General features: G+C 43.9%; 1 protein-coding gene across 1 annotated transcript in view; it reads left to right on the top strand.

The window, feature by feature from the left end:
- The window catches only part of LOC123512070, a 135,500-nt gene extending 116,823 nt beyond the window's left edge, over positions 1-18,677 (top strand). Inside the window, 14 exon segments of the mRNA XM_045268251.1 lie at positions 2,825-3,070; positions 4,883-5,297; positions 5,828-6,312; positions 6,889-7,264; positions 8,691-8,934; positions 9,122-9,946; positions 9,949-10,451; positions 11,610-11,779; positions 13,554-13,715; positions 14,280-14,416; positions 15,106-15,298; positions 16,601-16,661; positions 17,254-17,387; positions 18,264-18,677. Coding sequence (XP_045124186.1) covers positions 5,039-5,297; positions 5,828-6,312; positions 6,889-7,264; positions 8,691-8,934; positions 9,122-9,946; positions 9,949-10,451; positions 11,610-11,779; positions 13,554-13,715; positions 14,280-14,416; positions 15,106-15,298; positions 16,601-16,661; positions 17,254-17,387; positions 18,264-18,371 — 3,657 coding nt within the window. The 5' untranslated portion in view covers positions 2,825-3,070; positions 4,883-5,038 and the 3' untranslated portion in view covers positions 18,372-18,677.
- Positions 18,678-19,948: the final 1,271 nt, after the last annotated feature.

Here is a 19,948-nt window from a genome sequence, read left to right on the forward strand (position 1 = left end):
AATAATGAGCTCTGAGCTCGTTCCGTAGGGTAACGTCTGGCTGTCTCGTCAGAGACTGCAGCAGATCAAACAGTGAATTACACACACACACATCACCACCACCACCAGACCAAGGCATCCCTGACGCCCCGTCCCGCCAACACCTCCCTAGCCATGGTTAGCCCCGCTAGGCCACTGCCAGCTCCGCCAGCCCGCCGGCGCCGCCATCCCAGCCCCTTCACCCTGCAACCAAGTGATTTAGGGCGCTTTTCTAGTGTTTCGCAGGTGTTTGCTTATGCTTTAAGGCTCGCTGTGTTGGAGTAGGTGAAGGAAGTGGAGGTGGAGTGGTGGGGAGGTATGTGTGAGGGAGGGGAGGGAAGTTGGAGGTGGTGAGAAAAGGTGCAAAAAAACTATTTCGGCTCTTTATCACGGTTTTTTCTCTCTTACTATTGAAGTTTGCATTGTTTTTGTATTTGATTCATGGAAATTAATGTTAATCAAGCTATAATCCGTAATAAGATCATGTCTAGCTATGTTTTTTTGTTTTTCCTTGAAATAACACTTTCGGTATTCTATAATTTCAACTTAATCTTAATTATCACTCCTAGTATTATTTTGGTGTTTGATATAAGACTTTAAAAATATGAAAAACGTGAATCAAGTAATAATGTTTCATAAAATTTAGTCTAACTATTCGTATTTTCAAATTAAAAAGTTTTAACGGTACCGAAATAGAAAGCTAAAATCTTTATACGACGAGGAATCTCTGTTTTCGTTACTTGGCTGGAAAGCAAAATTTTATCTTATTCAGAAAATGCAATATAATGTAGTGTGGCTGTGCTTTTCCTCTGGACACTATGATGTGTTTTTGATACCGTTAATTTGACATACGGAGAGTTCGTTGGAGATCGCTTTGAAAACAATACACCCGGTAAGGATATTATATTTTGGTTATTAGTTAAAGTATTTATTGTATCAAAAAATGTAGTGCATTCTAGTCTGGGAGCCTTTTTTCTTCTGGCGATTTTTAAAATGAATTACGTACGTAATTATTGGGCCACAGATGCACCTCAGCCATGCCCTCCCCCCGGGGTCAGTCCACCAATGTTTGCCTGCACTGGCGTGTGTTTCCAGACCCAGAGGTTGAAGCAAAGGCAGAATCAACCACCGGAATAGATAAATACCCCATTGCTGTGTTAAATAAGGTGATGTTTATATAAACACCCTCGTTCAGACCGCCTGGCGCCCACCAAGACCCCGCCCTACCAACCTTCCGTCCTTCCCCGCGTCAACTCAACATTTCCTTCAATTCTCAGTGTTTCTCGGGCATTTCCTGCAGTTTCCCACTTGAAATACATAAAGTGTAGTGATAGGAGGAAGAAATGAGGAATAGAAGTGTGTGTGATGGGTGTAATAGTAGTACCAACAGCAACATTATTATCTTTGTGTTTGTATGTCCGCGTGTATTATCATGGTCGCCTGCTGGTGTGTGTGTGTGTGTGTGTGTGTGTGTGTGTGTGTGTGTGTGTGTGTGTGTGTGTGTTTTATGCCCAGGGATAAGGCCATCATCACTCTGCGGTGTATCACTAGAACTCAGCTGTGCCTTGAGGCAGCATTATTATAATGACACTGGTGGCCGGTTGCTGTTACTGTCAGGCCGGTGGTAATGTTCAAGGCCCGGAGAGACTGATCTCACTGTGTATGGCGCACTTACCATTCACAGTCTCTGTTAACCTTTAAACTGTGGGTGATATTTCTGCTGCGCCTTTATACTGATTTTTTTTATGTAAGAACGGAAGCTGGCCAAGTGCAACATAAAGAGTGAAAAAAAAAATAAAGGTCCTTCTTACATGGATTGGATGCTCCCAGCCTTCTCTTCGTGGCATGACTGGCCTCACGTTGCGCAGCAGTCTTTTCTCTTAACCTTTGATATAGGCTTCAGGTTGGGTTATTGTTTGCCTGTTTGTGGCCTGATGACCTTGTTACTGTAGTAAAGGTATATAAATTGGGTGGGGTTTTTTTATTGTTGATCTACATGTTTTTCAATATTATAATTATCAGATGTTAGTGAAGATGTCCGGAATTTTGATATTTAATATATGGCAATCCTAGTCCATGTGTGTGTGTGTGTGTGTGTGTGTGTGTGTGTGTAATTCACTGTTTCACTGTTTGATCTGCTGCAGTCTCTGACGAGACAGCCAGACGTTACCCTACGGAACGAGCTCAGAGCTCATTATTTCCGATCTTCGGATAGGCCTAAGACCAGGCACACACCACACACCGGGACAACAAGGTCACAACTCCTCGATTTACATCCCGTACCTACTCACTGCTAGGTGAACACCACCTACACGTGAAAGGAGACACACCCAAATATCTCCACCCGGCCGGGGAATCGAACCCCGGTCCTCTGGCTTGTGAAGCCAGCGCTCTAACCACTGAACTACCGGGCCGTGTGTGTGTGTGTGTGTGTGTGTGTGGGTGGGTGGGTGGGTGAATGGATGTGTGTGCATAGCACTTACACACCAAATACCTATTATCCATATTTAAAATAGATCATTAATACTACCATTTACATATTTCCAGCCTTAAGACTAGGGAAACACGTGACTTATATATATATATATATATATATATATATATATATATATATATATATATATATATATATATATATATATATATATATATATATATATCCTTTGTACCAGGCGCTAGAATACCAAACGAAATACCTTAACAAGAATGACATAAGGAAAAAGAAGAAGAAAATAATAATAATAATAATAATAATAATAATAATAATAATAATAATAATAATAATAAAAATAATAATCTGTTTTAGCGATTCCAATGTCCCGCCAAAGTTGAGGTGACGCCAGTCAGCTGAGAGAAGTAAACAAACACCGAGGCGGAGTCTGCCACCCTAGCACACCGCCACACTGCGTCCCTGCCACACTGAGCCTCTCCCTCTCACCTCACCAGGCACATTGACTTTCCCAACACTGCGAGATGAGTGGGAAGAGTCTGCACGAGAGGGAAGGAGAGGAAACTTGATATAGTGAAAAATAGTGAGGAAGCAGATTGTGAGGTGCGGCTTAAAAGTCATTGTTATGTTATCATTTACAGCTTTATTAATGCTATCTGCTTCTCTATTCTGCACGAGAGAGGAGAGGAAACTTGATTTAGTGAAGAATAGTGAGGAAGAAGATTCTCCCATATTCAGAAACGCCTTCCCTTCTCACTACAATTTTCCAAGGCCACAGAGACAACTAGTCGGGTTTTCAAGACAGTTTCTCCTTTTAATTAATTAGAAATCTTCCCAGTCCATCACCAAAGACATAAAAATACTCGCAAAAAGACTTTATTCTCTCTCTACGACAATTTTCCAGGTCCACAGAGACAACTAGCGAGGTTTTCAAGACAGTGGCTCTTTTAACTAATTAGAAATCTTGCCAGTCCATCACCAGAACCATACAAATGCTTTTATAAACACAAGTATCTTCAACTGGAGCCTTTGGAAAGCAGTGATGGTGAGAGAGCAAAGTGTTTCAGAATCCAGGTTGTCAGGTGTGGGGCAGTGTCCAAATATACACATCCCTCCCGGTTTCCTCATTTCCCAGCTCCCCGTTTGCAGCTCCTCTACCCAGCTTATATGAAGCCACACTATTGGTCAATAACACACTTACACACGCACACACACACACACACGTGGCCATATGGCAATGTCCTAATATCCTTCTATTCCTCTATTTATTATCAATTTTTCTTCCTATCTCTTGTTTTATTTCCATTACCTCCATTCATTATCCATTTACTTCCTATCTCTTATTTTATTTCCATATCCTTCATTTTTATCCATTTTCTATTTTTTCTTTTTTTTTTTTTCCTTTTTTTTGTGTCCAGTTTCCCTTTCATACTTGTTTCATACCTGTTTCCTTCTATCTGTTTGCCTTAATGTATTCAGTTATCAGTATTTCATTAAGGTAAACCATTTAGGTTTTTTTCACAATTTAGGTAATTCTTTATGGCAGACCTCTTCTTCTGTGTCACACTCCCTCTAGCAAGCCAGGGAGCTTGCTGGATGGTAGGGAAGGCAAGGCTGAGTGTAAAAAACCCTAAGGATGGCACACCATGTTCTGAAAACTGACAAAATTAATAGCTTAACTCATCTTTACCTAACCTAACACACACACACACATACACACACACACACACACACACACACACAGCGCTTGGATGTCGCGATGTCAAGGACCTGAGTTTGAATCCTGCTACAATCTGGGAATTTTTTTAGGCTACAAAAAATGGCTACAAGAATGGTCCCAGAACTTGAAGGGATGACATATGAGGAGAGACTAAAGGCTATGGATCTACCAACCTTGGAACAAAGAAGGGAGAGAGGAGATCTGATACAAGTCTATAAATTGATCAACGGAATGGACCAAGTGGATAAGGAGAAACTGATCTTGAGAGAAGAATATGACATCCGAAGCACAAGATCGCATAGTAAAAAGCTGAGAAAGGGAAGATGTCTGAGAGATATTAAAAAATATAGTTTCCCGCAGAGATGTATTGAGAAGTGGAACAGTTTAGATGAAGAAGTAGTATCTGCAACGAGTGTGCACACTTTTAAAGTAAGATTGGATAAGTGTAGATATGGAGACAGGGCCACACGAGCATAAAGCCCAGGCCCTGTAAAACTACAACTAGGTAAATACACACACACACACACGCACACACACACACACACATGGGCAAGCCTCTTAATGTGTAGCCTCTGTTCACCTAGCAGCAAGTAGGTAGACTAAACAGTAAAAGTATTAATCTCCATATCTATTCCAGCACACACAAAAGAGAGAGAGAGAGCAAACAGAAGTACTCATCCTTTCATCTATTCCAGCACACCCAAGAAAGAGAGAGACAGAGACAGAGATAGCACATACAAGTAACAAGACAGGCTGAGAGAGAGAGATAGAAAGTTAGAGGAAGCAAGCAAGTGAAAGAGAGCAAGCAACAAACAAACCCAGGCAAGGCAAACCAAGGCAAGGCATACACAATGATGGCAACGCTGGACAGTGAAGAGCGTCTTTCCTGCACCGAACACAGTGTCATGCTGGCCAACAGTCTCTACCACCTGTACACACAATCGTCGCTCCTTGATGTGCGTCTGGTGTGTGAGGAAGTGCACATCTACGCACACAAGGCAGTCCTGGCCGCTGGGAGCAAGTTTTTCCAGGAGCGGCTACAGTCTCTAGGGTCCGGAATGGTGGAGCTGCAGATGTCGAGTGCTAATCTTGGGGTTCTCATTTCCCCTGGTGAGTTGCTTGTTTTTTTTTTGAGTGGTGTGGGTAAGTTATGCTTGTATGTGTGTGTGTGTGTGTGTGTGTGTGTGTGTGTGTGTGTGTGTGTGTGTGTGTGTGTGTGTGTGTGTGTGTGTATCCACTCCTGTTTACTCCAATGTGTGATTTAAATGCCTTGCTGGAGAATTTTTATATATCCACTAACAACATCCTAACTCTTTATCTAACCATTTATATATTAGTGTGTGTGTGTGTGTGTGTGTGTGTGTGTGTGTGTGTGTGTGTGTGTGTGTGTGTGTGTGTGTGTGTGTGTGTGTGTGTGTATGTATGTGTTTGTTTACCCATCACTCTCTTCTCTAAGGTGTGGTATAGAATCTTTACCTATCCACCTATTCACCAATCCACCAATATCTTAACTCTATCTACCCACACATCTACCACTTTACCTACCAATGTACCTATCTATCAATTTATTATCTACCCACACATCTACCACTTTACTAGCATACCTGTTCATCAACCTATCAAGCCTTCTACCCACACAGGTGAACTCCGAGCATTAGTTGAATACCTGTACTGCGGTGAGCTTCTTGTCCCTCGTCACCGCCTGTCAAACATCGTCGCTCTGGCACGCTCCCTGCAGGTGTTTGGCTTTCTCACCGACACCCAGAGCTACTTGGCCGGCCCTGACCCACAATTCCTCCCTGAAATGAACTACATCTCTGTGGAGCCTTCAGTGCTAGAGCTCCCTGCTACACAGTGCACTCGTCTCCAGCCCCCTACAGCAGAGGAGGCTTGTGGGGAGCTTGTGGGTGGTGGTAGTGGAGTCAGTGGGGGTAGTGTCTCTCTGCCACTGGTCAGTATGAAGCCCCATGACCCCACACTGCTCCAGGACCCGCCAAAGTACTCAGAGCCACTCAAGATTGATACCAATGTGAATATTTTGGGTCCCACATCCAGTATTTCTTTCAGTGAGTTGTGTATGGCGCCAGGTCTTGATGGGGATGCCCTCAGTACTCCTTGTGGCCAGGTATGTGTGTGTGTGTGTGTGTGTGTGTGTGTTGGTGTACCTTGATTTCATTGTCTCTTATTTTTGTCTATATTTGTTCAGTCTTTCTCTTGTTTTTTTCTTGTCTTTTTTTTTATTTCTGTTTTGATGTGTGTGTTTGTGTGTGTGAGAGAGAGAGAGAGAGAGAGAGAGAGAGAGAGAGAGGCAAAGGCAGTTTGTTTTAGCTATTCCCTCTTGTAAGGATATAAGTTGTAGTGGTAGTAGTAGCAGTAACAGTAGTAGTAGTAGTAGTAGTAGTACTGTAGTAGTAGTAGTAGTAGCAGTAGTAGCAGCAGCAGCAGTACTCACCAGAACCCTACCATTATTATTATTATTATCATCATTGTTGTCATTACTATCACCATCACTAATATTACCACAGTCCTCACCACACCTCACCACACCTTACTTTCCATACACTCCCTTCCTTCTCTCTCACACAGTCCCCTTCCCTCTCCTTCACACTTCCCTTCCCTCTCCCTCACACACTCTATTTCCATCTCCCTTACACACTCCCCTCTCTCTCTCCCTCTCACACACTCTTCCCTCTCCCATCAGGCCAAGCACTGCAGCGCCCCATCAGTGTTTGAGAGCTCAGTGTTGGAAGAGGCACCAAGTTTGAAGGGAAAGTACACACAGGAGTCTTGGGAAGCGTACAGCAAGCCAGATCGCGATGTTGTCTACACTGGGACTGTCCTGAACTTAAGAGGCGACAGTGAGGGTGGTGATGAGAGGTGTGGTGTCGCAGGGGTCAGAGAGCATCACCAGCACCACCAGCATCACCAGCATCATGTCCCAGCGCCACAGTTGTCTCTGCCTCCCGCGTTTCCAGCTGGGTCACGTCAAGAGCTGCATATGAATCAGTGTTTGGTGGAGGGAGAGGCTGATGATGCAAGCAATACTGTCATGTTTCTGGAGCCTCTGTGGGGAGATGGTGAGTGTGTGTGTGTGTGTGTGTGTGTGTGTGTGTGTGTGTGTGTGTGTGTGTGTGTGTGTGTGTATTTACCTATTTGTATGTACCTATTTGTGTATTACAGAGCCCGAGCTAAGCTCTCTGTGTCCTGTCTCCTTGTCCATTCCTGTCATATCTCTCTTTCATCTGATTGACACACACCGCATCAACGACATGACTGCTCAGTTTATTCCACTTATCAATGCTACGATGCGGGAAACTGTATTTTCTCACGTCATTTAGACAGATGTCCTTTATTAGCTTTTTTCCATGTCCTCGGAGATGATTACTTGTGGTCACCTTTATCAACTCTATCCAGTATGTCAATCTTGTTCACCAATTTATACATAGTTATCATGTCTCCTCTTGTTCTTCTCTCTTCTAATGTGGTCAGCCCCAGCTTCCTCAGTCTTTCCTCATAGTCTAACTCCTGAGTCCTGGTACCATCCTTGTTGCCAGCCTTTGTACCCTTTCTACCTTCTTCACATTTTTCTTCATATCGGTGACCAGACACATGCTGCATATTCTAGCTGGGGTCTTATTAAGGTACATAATATCTTCTTCATCATTCCTTCATCTAGGTAGTGGAATGCAAGGCCAATATTTTGAAGCATGTTGTATGTTTTCCAAAAAATCTTGTTAATGTGTTTCTCCGGTGACAAAGTGTTTTGCACGGTTACTCCTAAGTCTTTCTCCTCATTGGTCTCTTTAATTTTCTCATCACCCAGTCTGTAATCCCAGTTTGGTCTGTATCTACTTCTTCCCATTTTCATAACATGGGTCTTGTCTATATTAAATTCCATCTGCCACTCCTTACTCCACTCATATATTTTATCAAGATCTTCCTGTAACTTGTTACAATCTTCCACATTCTTTACTCTCCTCATAATTTTAGTATCGTCCGCAAACATGTTCATATAACTGTCAATTCCTACTGGCATATCATTAACATAAATCAAAAACATGATGGGACCCAGCACTGACCCTTGTGGAACTCCACTGCTTACCTTCTTCCACTCGGACTTCCTTCCTCTCACCACTGTTCTCATTTCTCTTCCCATTAAGTAATTTTATGTGTGTGTGTGTGTGTGTGTGTGTGTGTGTGTGTGTGCATGTGTGTGTGTGAAAAGGAAGAGTGAAAGACAGCAGGGAAAGCAGAAGTATAGAGACAGAAAAGGAGGAATGCTAATTACAAGAAGTGTATTGATGTCTTCCCTTCTTCTTTCTCTTGATGGACTGTATAGGAGAGAGAGAGAGAGAGAGAGAGGGGGGTGTTTGGCTAATGGCTTCCTGCACCTTCCACTTTCCTTAACACTCTCATTTCTTCTTCTTCTTCTTCTTCTTCTTCTTTTCTTCTTGTGCACCTCCCGCTGTTTCCTGCACTGTCACATGGTGTTGTTCTTGGCAGCGTCAAGTCCATCTGGCGTTGACCTGGACAACATTCTGCGCAGTGACGACATGAAGGTGCTTGGTGAGCGGTGGGTGCGCGCCCGCCGCCCCTCCAGAGTGCGCCTCAAGGTCAAGGACAGCATTGGCGGTGTCTCCCTCCAGGACACCTCCCAGCGCCAGTCTGCAGGGGCTGCCGCTGCCGCCGCTGCTGCTGCTGCCGCTGCTGCTGCTGCTCCAACATCCTCCACCCTTCCTGCTGCCAGGTGAGGGTTGTTTGCTGGCACAGATATTGTTTACTGACAATAATTTGTTCATATCACAGCCATGAGACAGTGAACACAGCTGCAGTAACCAAGACAGACACACAGACAGACAGTTTACAGCCCATCACTGCTGCACATCACACAGTGAACACAGCCTCAGTGACCACCCCCTCTCCCCCCCCCACAGTCCTGCAGAGGAAGCGAGTGCTAATGAAAACAAGGAAAGTTGGATGGTGGTGCTCCCTGACTCCCGCCCCCCAGTCCTCCCCCACCTGGCTGACCCCTCCTCCCTCCTACAGGCCCCTCCACCACAGCCAGTCCCCCCAGACCCACTCACGCAGGTCCCCGTAGACACCCCTCCCTTCCATGTCCAGGGCCCTACCACACAGTCCCTGGCTAACCCTGTGCCTCTCATCACCTCCCCCATGCCTCTCGGTGCCTCCCTGCTGGCCCAGAGTTCATGTCCCAGTAATGTCCCAGTAGCCAACACCAGCTCCCTGTTTGGCCAGTCACCGCTGCCTAACCCGGCCACTCCACTCCTCACACAGTCCAGTATTATTGCTCCATATCTCCAGCCATCTGTTCTCTCCACTGCTGTCATGAACCAGGCTGAGCTGTCTCACCTCCAGCACCCTCTCTCGGCCGTCCCCCTGCAGGCAGTGTCCGTGCAGCCCTTAGAAACAGAGGGGCCACTTCACTACTCCCCTGTTCCTGTCCCTCAGTCCAACAGTTCAGTCTTCACACAGCCGTCGCTCTCTCTGTCTCTCCCTCACCACTTTATCCACCACCACACGCCAGCTGCCTCACCACCACAGCCCCTGCCTCTGCCTGCCTCCACACACACACCACACATACCACACACACCACACAGGCCTCCTCCCCTGCCACTACCACCCTGCTGCCTTCTCTTATCCAGCCATGCCCTGTCTCCCATGCTGGTCTTCCTTCCTCCTCATCCTCCTCCCCTTCCATATCTGGGGAGGATATGCTCTCACAGATATCAGACTCCCCACCCCCTGAGGCACCCTCACAAGCACCCCAGCCCCCCAATCCCCTGCCGTTAGACCCCCACCGTGCCTCCCCATCTCCTTGCCAGCTCCCCATCCCCTCCCCTGTCACCTCCTGGCCTCACTCCCCTGTCACCACCACTACTACTGTAACCACCACCACCACCACCTTGCCAGACTCACCCCTCCCTGTCCCTGTGTCCCCCCCATCACCTCAGTCACCCCCAGGCACTCCAGAGCACACCACCACCTCCTCAAGAACGTCCACCACCATCACCACCACAAGAAGAGAAAATGCTGTCTTGTCAACCACCACAACTACTACCACCACTACCACTGCCACCACCACCGCCACCGCCTTGCCGCCTAGTCCTGGGTCGCCCGAGGAGGAAGAACGTGAGGGAGAGCAGGCGAGCCACACATGTTCTCAGTGCTCTAGAACCTTCTGCAAGATGGACAGGCTGACTCTGCACCTCTGGGAAGAACATGAGATTGGAACAGTGGCTAAATGTGAGTGTGTGTGTGTGTGTGTGTGTGTGTGTGTTTCACTGTTTGATCTGCTGCAGTCTCTGACGAGACAGCCAGACGTTACCCTACGGAACGAGCTCAGAGCTCATTATTTCCGATCTTCGGATAGGCCTGAGACCAGGCACACACCACACACCGGGACAACAAGGTCACAACTCCTCGATTTACATCCCGTACCTACTCACTGCTAGGTGAACAGCACCTACACGTCAAAGGAGACACACCCAAATATCTCCACCCGGCCGAATCGAACCCCGGTCCTCTGGCTTGTGAAGCCAGCGCTCTAACCACTGAGCTACTGGGCGTGTGTGTGTGTGTGTGTGTGTGTGTGTGTGTGTGTGTGTGTGTGTGTGTGTGTGTGTGTGTATCTTCCACTACAACTTGTTAGATTATTGCTATAATCATGAAAACACTCTTGAAAACCCGAATAACTTCCAATACACCCTGTTAAACTATCACTGTAACCATGAAAATGCCCTTGAAAACCACAATAACTTACAGTGCATGCTGTTGAAATGTCAAACTACCCCTGGAACCATGAAAACATCAATAATTTCCACTGCAAGCTGTTAAAATGTCAAATTACCATTGGAACCATGAAAACATACTTGGAAACCCCAATAACTTTCACTGCAGCCTGTTAAACTGTCAAACTACCAATGGAACTATGAAAACCACACTAACTTACAGTGCAGCCTGTCAAACTGTCAAATTACCACTGGAACCATGAAAACACCCTTGAAAACACCAATAACTTCCACTGCAAGCTGTTAAACTGCCAAGCTACCACTGGGACCATGGAAACACGCTTGAAAACACCAATAACATCCACTTGACCCTTGTAAAGTCATAGACAAAACAACAAAATATTTACCACCATCTGAAACACTCCTGTACCACACCACTACTTTTTAAAGAGTTTCAATGAAGTTACACAGGTTTTAATGGCATTTTTTTATGGTTCTAGTGACAGATTAACAAGAAAATTCTGCAATATTTGAAGGAGAAACACTCTTGAAAACCCACTTAGTCATCTCTGTGGCCTTTGAAAGTAACCGTAGTTAGAGAACAAAGCATTTCTGAGTACCTTAACACACACACACAAAAACACACATTTCTTATCATATTTCTCATCACCAGGCCAGTTGTGCAGCTTTACCAGTCCCCTGCAGAGCTCATTGGTGAAGCACGCAGCCACACACATCACCAAGGAGAGGCGAGTGTGTGCGATCTGTGGCAAGACCTTCAAAACACGTGCCACAGTTCGCACTCACCTGAGAAATCACTGTGGCGAAGAGGTCATGTATAAAGTAAGCCATTTTTGGAAGCTTTTTGTTAACCCCTTCAATACTGGGACATGTTTTTTTACCTTGAAATTTGTGGACGATTAGATGATTTTATTTACGTGAGAAAGGATCTTTGGAGGTCAGAAGGTTAATGGCCAGAGTCTTCACTGTTTTATTCCCCCACATAAGTTTCTGGAGCTGTGTAATATCACCAAACAGTAACCAGAATGAATATGGAAATGCATTCTGGTACTGAAGGGGTTAGGAATATGTGAGGTTTGTGCAAGGAATCATTAAGGGTTGATGTGGCTGTCCTATTCTTCAGCATATCATTGCTATCCATTTTTTATTTATTTATTTCTTATTTATACCATGTGGGCTTTTCACAGGAATTTCTGGGCTAAAGGGGATACTTTTTAGGGTACCTCCTATCTCAAAACCCACCCGCTAGGAAACCGTTGCCCCAAGTGAGGAAGCCCAACCTACACTCGGACCGTGGACAGGATTCGAACCCGTGCGCTTGGAGACCCTCAGACCCCAAAGCACGCATGGTTCCACTGTACCATGGTGGCCCCATTATTAGTGTCACCTTTTAATCCCATCAGTACTAGGATGTATTTTCATTTTCATTCTCGTTACTATTTGACAATTTTATACAGCTTCAGAAACTTATGCAGGGATGAAGATAGTGAAGACTCTGGCCATTAATCTTCTGACCTCCATAATGTAGATGGAATCAAGTAATCACACCCAAAAATTCATGATAAAATGTGTTCCAATACTGAAGGAGTTAAGAATATACAAGATTTTGTTCAAGGAATCATTAGGACTAGATTGGCTGTCCTGTTCTTCCCCTTGTCATTGCTACCCATATATTAGTGTCACTTTTTAATCCCATCTGTACCAAGATGCATTTTCGTATTCATTCTGGTTATTATTTCGCAATTTTATACAGCTTCTGAAAATGTGGGGATTAGAATAGTGAAGACTCTGGCCATTAATCTTCTGACCTCCATACACCCTTCCTAATGTCAAAAAAAATTTTCTAACACCAAAAGCTCATGATAAAAATTTGTTCCAGTACTGAAGGGGTTAAGAATATACAAGATTTTGTGCAAGGAATCATAAGGGCTAAATGTGGCAGTGGCTTTTTATTCACTTGTCACTGTGTATACTTGCATCACCTTTTAAAACCTCCCTAATGACTCACCACTCTCAGCCTTGTTCAGTCTCACTGCACCAATATAAAAAAGAAATAATGAGCTCCTTTTTTGTGATCTTAAATATTCCCCTTCCCATGACTACCTGCTATTCAGAAATGTCTTCCCCTCTCACCATGACAATTTTCCAAGGCCACAGAGACAACTAACCAGGTTTTAAAGACAGTTTATCCTTTTAATTAGCTAGAAATATCGCCAATCCATCTCTAGAACCATAAAAATATTCTTAAAAAGACTTTATTCTCTCACTACGACAATTTTCCAAGGACACAGGGACAACTAACCAGGTTTTCAAGACAGTTTCTCTTTTTAATTAACTTGAAATCTTGCCAATCCATCACCACAACCATAAAAATACCCAAATAAACACGAGTATCTTCAACTGGAGCCTTTAGAAACCAATGATGGTGAGAGAACAACGCATTTCAGAATACGTGCCCACATTCTCTCTCTCTCTCTCTCTCTCTCTCTCTCTCTCTCTCTCTCTCTCTCTCTCTCTCTCTCTCTCTCTCTCTCTCTCTCTCTCTCTCTCTCACCTAACCTAACCTAATCTCTTTTCCCATTCCGTGCCCCTTTAGTGTGGATTCTGCCCCATGATGTACAGTCAGAAGTTTAACCTGGTGAAGCATTTAGCGTCCAAGCACCAGCGTGATCCTGAGGGGCAGCCGCTCACCAAGACCCTGCAGTGCCCTCAGTGTGTCTTCACCACCCTGGCTGACTACAAGCTCAAGGCACACATTGTAAGTCACCATCACTAATTTGATTTTTCTTCTTTTTTTTTTTTTTTTTTTTTTTTTCACTTCTTATTTTTATTTTCTATTTTCTTAAGTCACCGTCGTCACTTTGGGGCTTTCATGTTCACTTTAGTCTGTGTGTTTGTTTGATTTTTTCCTTTTTCTCTTTCCTTTTTTTTTTTTTTTTTTTTTTCTCTTTTTCTAAGTCACCATCGTCACTTTCGGGCTTTCCATGTTTTTTTCTTATTTCTTTATTTTCTTTTCTTTTCTTATTTTTTCTCTTCTGTTTTTCTTATTTTCTTTTCTTTATTTTTCTTATTTTCGTCTCCCTTCTTTTCCTTTCCTTTCTTAGATTCCTTTTTTTTTCTTCCTTCCCTTTTTCCTTTCCTTTTTGTCTATTATGGTGAATGATGGAGAGTACTGGTTAACTCCTGCATTAGAGAGGTGGACAGAGTAATGGTGAATGATTGAAAGTACTAGTTAACTCTTGCATTAGAGGGATGGACAGAGTAGAGGTGAAAGAAAGAAGGAAAGAAAGTCTGTTTTTCATTTCATCTTGCATCCCCACAGATTCGCCGCCACACACTGAACAAGCCTTTTAAGTGTGACCTGTGCCCCTACGCCACCACAGAGAAGACAGCGCTCACTAAACACACCCGCACACACACCAAGGAGCGGCCTTATGTGTGTGAGACCTGTGGCTTCCAGTGAGTTGTGTCATGGATTAGATCAATTTATGGATGGGGATGATAGATGAAATTAACCCCTTGAGTACTATGATGCATTCCCTTATTCATTCTGGTTACTATTTGGTGATTTCATACAGCTTCAGAAACTTATGTGCGGATTAAAATAGTGAAGACTGTAGCCATTAATCTTCTAACCTCCATAGACCTTTCCTAATGTCAATAAAATGGTCTAATCGTACACAAATCTTAAGGTAAAAATGTGTCTCAGTATTGAAGGGGTTGAGTAGCTTGGCTCATACAGGGACTAACAGTGCAGCCTTTTGCAGCTTCCCTCTCTTTTGTATGTTCTTATGTTCTATTCTGAGACATTATCAACATGACCCTGTGTTCAGTGGATTCTTGTACCATCCCTTGTGTTCTGTGTGTGTGTGTGTGTGTGTGTGTGTGTGTGTGTGTGTGTGTGTGTGTTTGTGTGTGTGTTTGTCTGGACCTCCTTATAAAAAATCACAGGTTTGGTACATAGATAGAGAGATGGAAGAGTATTATGGACCTTTCCTTGTGTGTATGTGTGTGTGTGTACAATTGCCAGCTCAACATGTAGATGGATAGAAAGATAGAGAAGTGAGTAGCAGTTTCTCTTGTGGCCTCTTCCACCACCTATACTCTCTAGTATGCCTGTGTCCTGATGGCCTTGTCTTGCCCCACAGCGCACCCACCCTCAGCAGTCTGTGGCGTCATCGCAGGAGCCACACGGGGGAGAAACCCTTTGAGTGTGAGCAGTGTGGCCAGCAGTACGCCGACTCCAAGCGCCTCAGAGACCACATGTACAAGCACAACAATGTTAAGCCCTTCATGTGTCACCTCTGTGGCTACACCTGCAGGAGGAGAGACAATCTGCAGGTGGGTTTTTTTTTTTTTTAATAAGAGAGAAAAGCTGGCCAAGGGCAACAAAAAATTAATAAGAAAAGGCCCACTTAGTAGTCAGTCCCCTTGCAGGTCCAGGAGAGTTAGTGAAAAGAAACCTCACTCTTAAAAGAAGTCAAGTCATAGGAAGGTGGAAATACAGAAGCAGGCAAAGAGTTCCAGAGTGTGCCAGAGAAAGGGATGAATGATTGAGAATACTGGTTAACTCCTGCATTAGTGAGTTGGACAGAGTAGGAATGGGAGGAAGAAGTCATAGGAAGGTGGAAATACAGGAGCAGGCAGGGAGTTCCAGCATGTGCCAGAGAAAGGGATGAGTGATTGAGAGTACTGGTTAACTTCTGCATTAGAGAGTTGGGCATAGTAGGGATAAGAGGAAGAAATCATTAGAAGTTATAAATATCAAAGCAAGCAGGGAATTCCAGAGTGTGCCAGAGAAAAGTATGAATGATTGAGAGTACTGGTTAACTCCTGCATTAGAGAGTTGGACAGAGTAGGGAGAGGAGGAAGAAGGCATAATAAGTTAGAAATACAGAAGCAGACAGGGAGCTCCAGAGTGTGCCAGAGAAAGGTATGAATAATTGAGAGTACTGGTGTGAGTTTTGGGGAAATTAATTTGTTTTTTGTGTTATTTATTTATTTCTGTGTGCGTTGAGTGGTAAGATGTTTACTTTTCTAGTGTTCAGTGGCATCAGACAAGAATGGAGGCAGTAATTGGGTCGTTTGTGCCGAGTCCTTGTGTGAAAGTAGGAAGACGACCACACTCACTCCTGCACTAGCTATTGGTTAGGTTAGGTCAGGTCAGGTCAGGTCAGGTTAGGTTAGGTTAGGTTAGGTTAGGTTAGGTTAGGAAAGGATAGGATAGGTTAGGGTGTTGTTTAGACAAGAACCTTTCTCTCTCTCTCTCTCTCTCTCTCTCTCTCTCTCTCTCTCTCTCTCTCTCTCTCTCTCTCTCTCTCTCTCTCTCTCTCTCTCTCTCTCTCTCTCTCTCTCTCTCTCTCTGAAACACATGTTAAGTAAAGTTAGGAAAAGACAAGTTAGGTTAGGTGAGGTCAAGATAGGTTAAGATAAGTTAGGATTAGGTTAAGTTAAGTCAGGTTAGGATAAGTTAGGTTAGGTGAGGTGAGGTTTAGTTTAGACATTAATCTCTCTCTCTCTCTCTCTCTCTCTCTCTCTCTCTCTCTCTCTCTCTCTCTCTCTCTCTCTCTCTCTCTCTCTCTCTCTCTCTCTCTCTCTCTCTCTCTCTCTCTCTCTCTCTCTCTCTCTCTCTCTCTCTCTCAGACGCATGTTAAGAAGATCCACAAACTGCAGGACCTCAATGGCTCATCCCTGCAACACTCAGGTAACTCAGTGGCTCTACCAAACACTCACTGATGCATCATCATCATCAGCATCAGGGGAAACTTAACCTCTTCAGTACTGGGATACATATTTACCTTCAGATTTGTGTATGATTAAACCATATCATCCATTTATTCAACTTCTCCTTCAATTTGTGCACACTTTCTGCTGCTACAATCTCTTCACTCAATCTATTCCATATGTCCACTGTCCTATGTGGAAAACTGAACTTCATAATGTTCCTCAGACACTGACTTTTCATGATCTTGGAATGTCCTCTTGTTTTGTCTATCTCCATCCTCCGTGTGTGTGTGTGTGTATGTGTGTATTTACCTAGTATTTACTTAGTTGTAGTTTTACAGGGCCTGGGCTTTTTGCTCGTGTGGCCCCATCTCCCTATCTACACTTCTCCAATCTTACTTGTGTGTGTGTGTGTGTGTGTGTGTGTGTGTGTGTGTGTGTGTTACAATGGCAGCTGGTCAGGACACAGAGGAAGGCATAAGAGGGTGGACACAAGATAGGTAATGGTTCCATGTTAGGCTGCAACTATCATTGTGTTCTTGTGTCCTCATGGCTCTGTGACATTCCCACAGGAAAGGGCAGGAAGGGAAAGGAAGGACAAGTACCCCAGCCTTCTTCTGACACACCACGGCCACCCCCAGCCATCCTACAGCCTTCACTGGGGGTCAAGGAGGTACAGGAGGGGCAGGAAGGGGTAAAGCCAAGGGTAAGCTGTGTCCTCTGTATTGTTCTTGCATTTAGGTTCATTAGTAGATTTTGTTTTTATCTATTTTTAGTATTCAGTCGTTGTATTAAGTTTCATTCATGTGAAGTTGGGTTGGGTTGGGTTAGGTTGGGTTGGGTTGGGTTGGGTTGGGTTAGGTTTGGGTTGGGTTGGGTTGGGTTAGGTTGGGTTGGGTTAGGTTGGGATGGGTTGGGTTGGGTTGGGTTAGGTTAGGATAGGTTGGGTTAGGATAGGATGGGTTGGGTTGGGTTGGGTTGGGTTGGGTTGGGTTGGGTTGGGTTGGGTTGGGTTAGGTTAGGTTGGGTTGGGTTGGGTTGGGTTGGGTTGGGTTGGGTTGGGTTGGGTTGGGTTGGGTTGGGTTGGGTTGGGTTGGGTTGGGTTGGGTTGGGTTGGGTTGGGTTGGGTTGGGTTGGGTTGGGTTGGGTTGGGTTAGGTTGGGTTGGGTTGGGTTGGGTTAGGTTGGGTTGGGTTGGGTTAGGTTGGGTTGGGTTGGGTTGGGTTGGGTTGGTTGGGTTAGGTTGGGTTAGGTTGGGTTGGGTTGGGTTGGGTTGGGTTGGGTTGGGTTGGGTTGGGGGTTGGGTTGGGTTGGGTTGGGTTGGGTTTTTTTTGTTGGCATTCAGAGCATTGATAGAGACGAGTTTGCTTCATAAAATAGAAATAGAGAGAGAGAGAGAGAGAGAGAGAGAAAATTAATTAATTAATTACTTTTGTATTTTCTTAGCTACAAAGTGAAAGAAAAGAATGAGAGAAAAAAAATATTCTTTACAGTAATTACACTTCCTCCTCCTCCTCCTCCCCCTCCTCCTCCTTAACAACAACAACAACAACAACAAAACAATAGCATTTTTCTCTTCACAGGCATGGTGTGTTCCTGAGAGTGGAGACAGTGGAGGCATCACCGTGGTGGAGCAGGGTGGTGGTAGTGGTGGTGGAAGACAAGAGGGGGAAATAATTGAAAGAGCTTAGGGTTTGTTAGTTCTCTCTCTCTCTCTCTCTCTCTCTCTCTCTCTCTCTCTCTCTCTCTCTCTCTTCAATATCTTACTTAATACACTCTACTTATAAATTTGCATCAGAAATCCTTCATTTATATATTTGCAACACACACACACACACACACACTCCTAAGATCTTTGTACTATGGTAGTGTGAGGAGTGGTGGTGATGTAGCAGTGGGAGGCAGTTGTGAGAAGAGGTTACCAGTTGCCTCCTGTTTACACAAAGTGATACCAAAGAATGTATACTTTAATCTATTTAGATAAATCCTTTGATAAACGTGTGGCTTTCATTATTCCAAGAGTTCACCAGTACTCTCAATCATTTATACCTTTCTCGGACACACTCTGGAACTCCCTGCCTGTTTCTGTATTTCCATCTTCCTACGACTTGAATTTTTAAGAGGGAGGTTTCAAGACATCTGTCCCAGAATTTTGACTAATTCTACTCATCTTTAAGGGAACTGGCAATCAAGTGGACCTTTTATTTTATTTTTTCATTGCCCTTGGCTGGCTTCCCCTCTTGCATAAAAAAGAATAAGAAGATACAGTAGTGGTAAGTACAGGAAGTCATGAAGTTATCAGGCCTTACCATTGCCACTTAAACCCTTCAGTACTGGGACACATTTTTTACCATGAGTTTTTGTATGATTACTATTGATTAGACAATTCTATTTGCATTAGGAAGGAACTATGGACGTAAGAAAATTAATAGCCAGAGTTTTCACTATTTCAAACCCAACAAAAGTATTTGAAACTGTGTAAAAACATCAAATAGTAAGCAAAATTTATATGAAAGTGTGTCATGGTACTTAAGGGCTTAACATACCAACATAAGAACAAAAGACAACTTATTGTAGAGTGTGAGATAGACAGAGCTGTGAAGTGTGTGTGTGTGTATTTACCTAGTTGTAGTTTTACAGGGCCTGGGCTTTATGCTCATGTGGCCCCGTCTCCATATCTTCACTTATCCAATCTTACTTTAAAAGTATGCACACTCGTTGCAGACACTACTTCATTTAAACTGTTCCACGTCTCAATACATCTTTGCGGGAAACTATATTTTTTAACATCTCTCAGACATCTTCCTTTTCTCAGTGTGTGTGTGCGTGAAGCTGGGAAACATTGCAAGGAACTACAGATGGTCTAAGTCTCACAGCAATGTTTAGCTAGAAAGTTGGTCCACATTATAGAAAAGGGCACATGTTAAGTTTCCTGGAAAATAAGAAAGGAAAAAAAAATCAATGAAGAAAAAAGAGAAAGAGATAACATAATCAGAGAGAGAGAGAGAGAGAGAGAGAGAAGCCAAATATAGATTAGAAATATTATAGACCACGTGTTTTTCTTTTTTTCATTTCCTTTTTCTTACAGAAGTCTAATATATCATTAACCTCTTCCGTGCTGGGACGCGTTTCCATATTCATTCTGCTTACTATTTAGTGATTCAGTATAGCTTCAGAAACTTATATAGGGATCAAAATAGTGAAAACTGTGGCCATTAATCTTCTGACCTCCATAGACCTTTCATAATGTAAATCAAATTATCTTATC

This window comes from Portunus trituberculatus, chromosome 32 (genome assembly GCF_017591435.1).
Source record: "Portunus trituberculatus isolate SZX2019 chromosome 32, ASM1759143v1, whole genome shotgun sequence".
Lineage (NCBI taxonomy): Eukaryota > Metazoa > Arthropoda > Malacostraca > Decapoda > Portunidae > Portunus > Portunus trituberculatus.